This window comes from Penaeus japonicus, unplaced genomic scaffold (assembly GCF_977035675.1).
Source record: "Penaeus japonicus unplaced genomic scaffold, GWHDUDI00000001_assembly GWHDUDI00000035, whole genome shotgun sequence".
In the NCBI taxonomy this organism is placed as follows: domain Eukaryota; kingdom Metazoa; phylum Arthropoda; class Malacostraca; order Decapoda; family Penaeidae; genus Penaeus; species Penaeus japonicus.
Genome location: NW_028234437.1, coordinates 13,118,652 through 13,121,151, shown reverse-complemented (window position 1 = coordinate 13,121,151; position 2,500 = coordinate 13,118,652). Strand labels below are relative to the sequence as shown.

Genomic DNA, 2,500 nt, shown 5'->3' with positions numbered 1-2,500 from the left:
AAGGGCAGCTCGAGTCGCTGTGGCAGTTCTCGTGCCGCTCGACCGCCGGCCGGAGGACCAACCAGCTGGCCTTCTCCAACAGCTCGAAGGTCTCGGCGCACAAGAGAGGCTTTCATTGATAGAAGGGATTAGGCTCATGATAGTGTGACTAGAGAAAGTGTCTATTTTATATTGCATCTTATGCAATCATGTTATAAAACTAGAAAAGGAAAGTGATATAATATTATTTTAAATGGGTGTATGGATTAAAAGGAGTCTGGCGTAACTATGCATTTAAGAAAGTTCATTTGCAGTGGTTGCTGATGGCCGTCTACGGGAGTCCGTCGTTTGAAGAGGCCGGGGAAGGGGCGCTCTGCGGGTGGAGTGCGAAGCGGATGGGGCAGCCGGAAGTCAGGTAGGAGAGCCGGGAGGGAGGGAAGGGAAGGGATAGATGCATGGGGAGAATGTAGGAGGGGAGGGAAGGGAGAGAGGGAGAGAAGGACACGAGGGAGGGAGGTAAGGAAGGAAGGAGGAAGGGGGAAAATAAGAGAGGGAGAGAGAGCAAGAGAAAATGAGGGAGGAATGTTTATGAATACTTGATGTACTATTCATCTATCTATACTACTTTTATACCTATCTGCTCTCTACACAAGCGCACTCCGATCTGCACTCACCAGAACCCCCCCAAATGTGTCGCCCTTCCTTTGTCTCGCAGCGTTCGCCTCCCCGGGCCCGCCACCGTCGTGAGCTCGTGTCCCTGGTCCCCCAACCTGTGCTGCGTGGCCATGCTGGACGGGACCCTCCACGTGTACCAACTGGACACTCTCTCGCCCCAGCTCGTGATGGACACCAGGTGAGTTGCCTTGGAGGTGAAGGTCAGTCCACCAGCATGACTTTAACCGTGTTTCCTTACTAAACCATAAAGTTATTACATGTATAAAGATAAACTTAAAAAAAAAAAAACGAAAACAAAACATAAACGCGACTGCCATGCCGACGCACTTGAGCCCCAAAGTCCGCTGTCCTTTCCCGCTGCCGCTCGCACTCACAGCTCTAGCATACACAAGCACTATGGGCCGGTGTGGGCTGTGGAGTGGAGGGAGCCCTACTTCCCGCTCCGCCAGGTGGATGCGACGCCCAAGCGAAGCCAAGACGAGTGCGCATCGCCCAAGGTAAGGGAATCTTGGAGGATCTTTTACGTCTAAATGTAATTGTTCCCTCTCGATTTTGCTGCTTTGTTTATTGATGTTGTTTATTTTTGTGTGGTTTATTGTTTACTGTTTATCTATTCATTTGTTTATTTACTTTGTTTATTTATTTATTTATCTATTTACTTTGTTTATTTATTTATTTGTTTATTTACTTTGTTTATTGGTTGTGGGATTCGGTAATTGTGGGAGACTTTTTGAGTTGATTTGCCGGAAGAATTAAATGAATTATCCTAAAATGCCCCAAAATGATTAAACATAAATCACGCAACTTAAAAACACAGAATATATCAACTTTACCAAGATTGTAACTGTTGTAGATAGATGCTCTCCACAATCTATTTTATCTACTTTTCTGTCATTAATGTTATTGTTGTCGCACTGACCACATTTAACTTGTAGAATGAACTGTGTAACTACTTCTTATAAAAATCACATTTGCTTTATTTTTACATGTTTAAGTTCCTAAAATGCCCAGTAAATGTAAAACCTTGCACGTGCGCGTGCGCGCGTGTATGTAAGAGCATATATATATATATATATATATATATATATATATATATATATATATATATACGTATATATACAAATACATATGCACCTTATGCCCAAGGAATCTGTAGCGCATTTACGCAAAGCTTAGCTATTGTGATCTAAATTGCTTTAGACTTAAGTGAAGAAAATTAGCAATAGTAGAATATATCTTGACAAAAATATGACAGGTTGTTCCAACTGCGATATTATCAGAAGGAACAACGGCGCTAGCATCCCGTACCCTATCCCGCTAAGCCCCCCCCTCGCCCTGTCCACAGACGGCGAACGAGGTCGGCCTCGCTCTGGTCTCGGTGTCAGAGGACGGCGCGGTCAAGGAGTGGTTCTTCTTCAAGGGACAGATCCTTCGCTGCACAAGTAAGGCCTGACCTTTGAGCAAAGGCTGAGCGGTTGAAGGACATGGTTTTATACATGTGGATAAACATGACTTTTAATTCAAAAATGAATCAAGGGGATATTCAACTCGGTAAAGTGAGATCAGCAGAGACTCGGCCTTCTGACAGGTTTCTGACCTTTTTTCGTGCGAAGTCTGGGCATCGGCATTTTAACAAGGAAAGGTACCACTACCATTACTAACTAAAGTCGGTAATATATGGTTTCTCTAAGAGTAATTCACAGATACAACTCACCATAAATGACAGTCATAATTCACGACTAAATATGCTCATAGTCGATATAATGTAGCCTGTTGTATATTACTGATGTAATTAAATTATAAACTAACGATATCAGTTACATATAATAAGACGTATAAGTTACTG

At 43.3% G+C, this 2,500-nt stretch overlaps 1 protein-coding gene across 1 annotated transcript in view; it reads left to right on the top strand.

Moving 5' to 3' along the window:
• LOC122253221 (uncharacterized) overlaps positions 1 to 2,500 on the top strand; it is a 13,354-nt gene that overhangs the window by 5,811 nt on the left and 5,043 nt on the right. The window contains exons 6-10 of the mRNA XM_086531270.1: positions 1 to 89; positions 294 to 394; positions 695 to 832; positions 1,031 to 1,151; positions 2,000 to 2,096. The exon at positions 1 to 89 is cut by the window's left edge and continues 54 nt beyond it. Of these exons, the coding sequence (XP_086387396.1) occupies positions 1 to 89; positions 294 to 394; positions 695 to 832; positions 1,031 to 1,151; positions 2,000 to 2,096 (546 nt within the window). The remainder of the gene's footprint in view (positions 90 to 293; positions 395 to 694; positions 833 to 1,030; positions 1,152 to 1,999; positions 2,097 to 2,500) is intronic.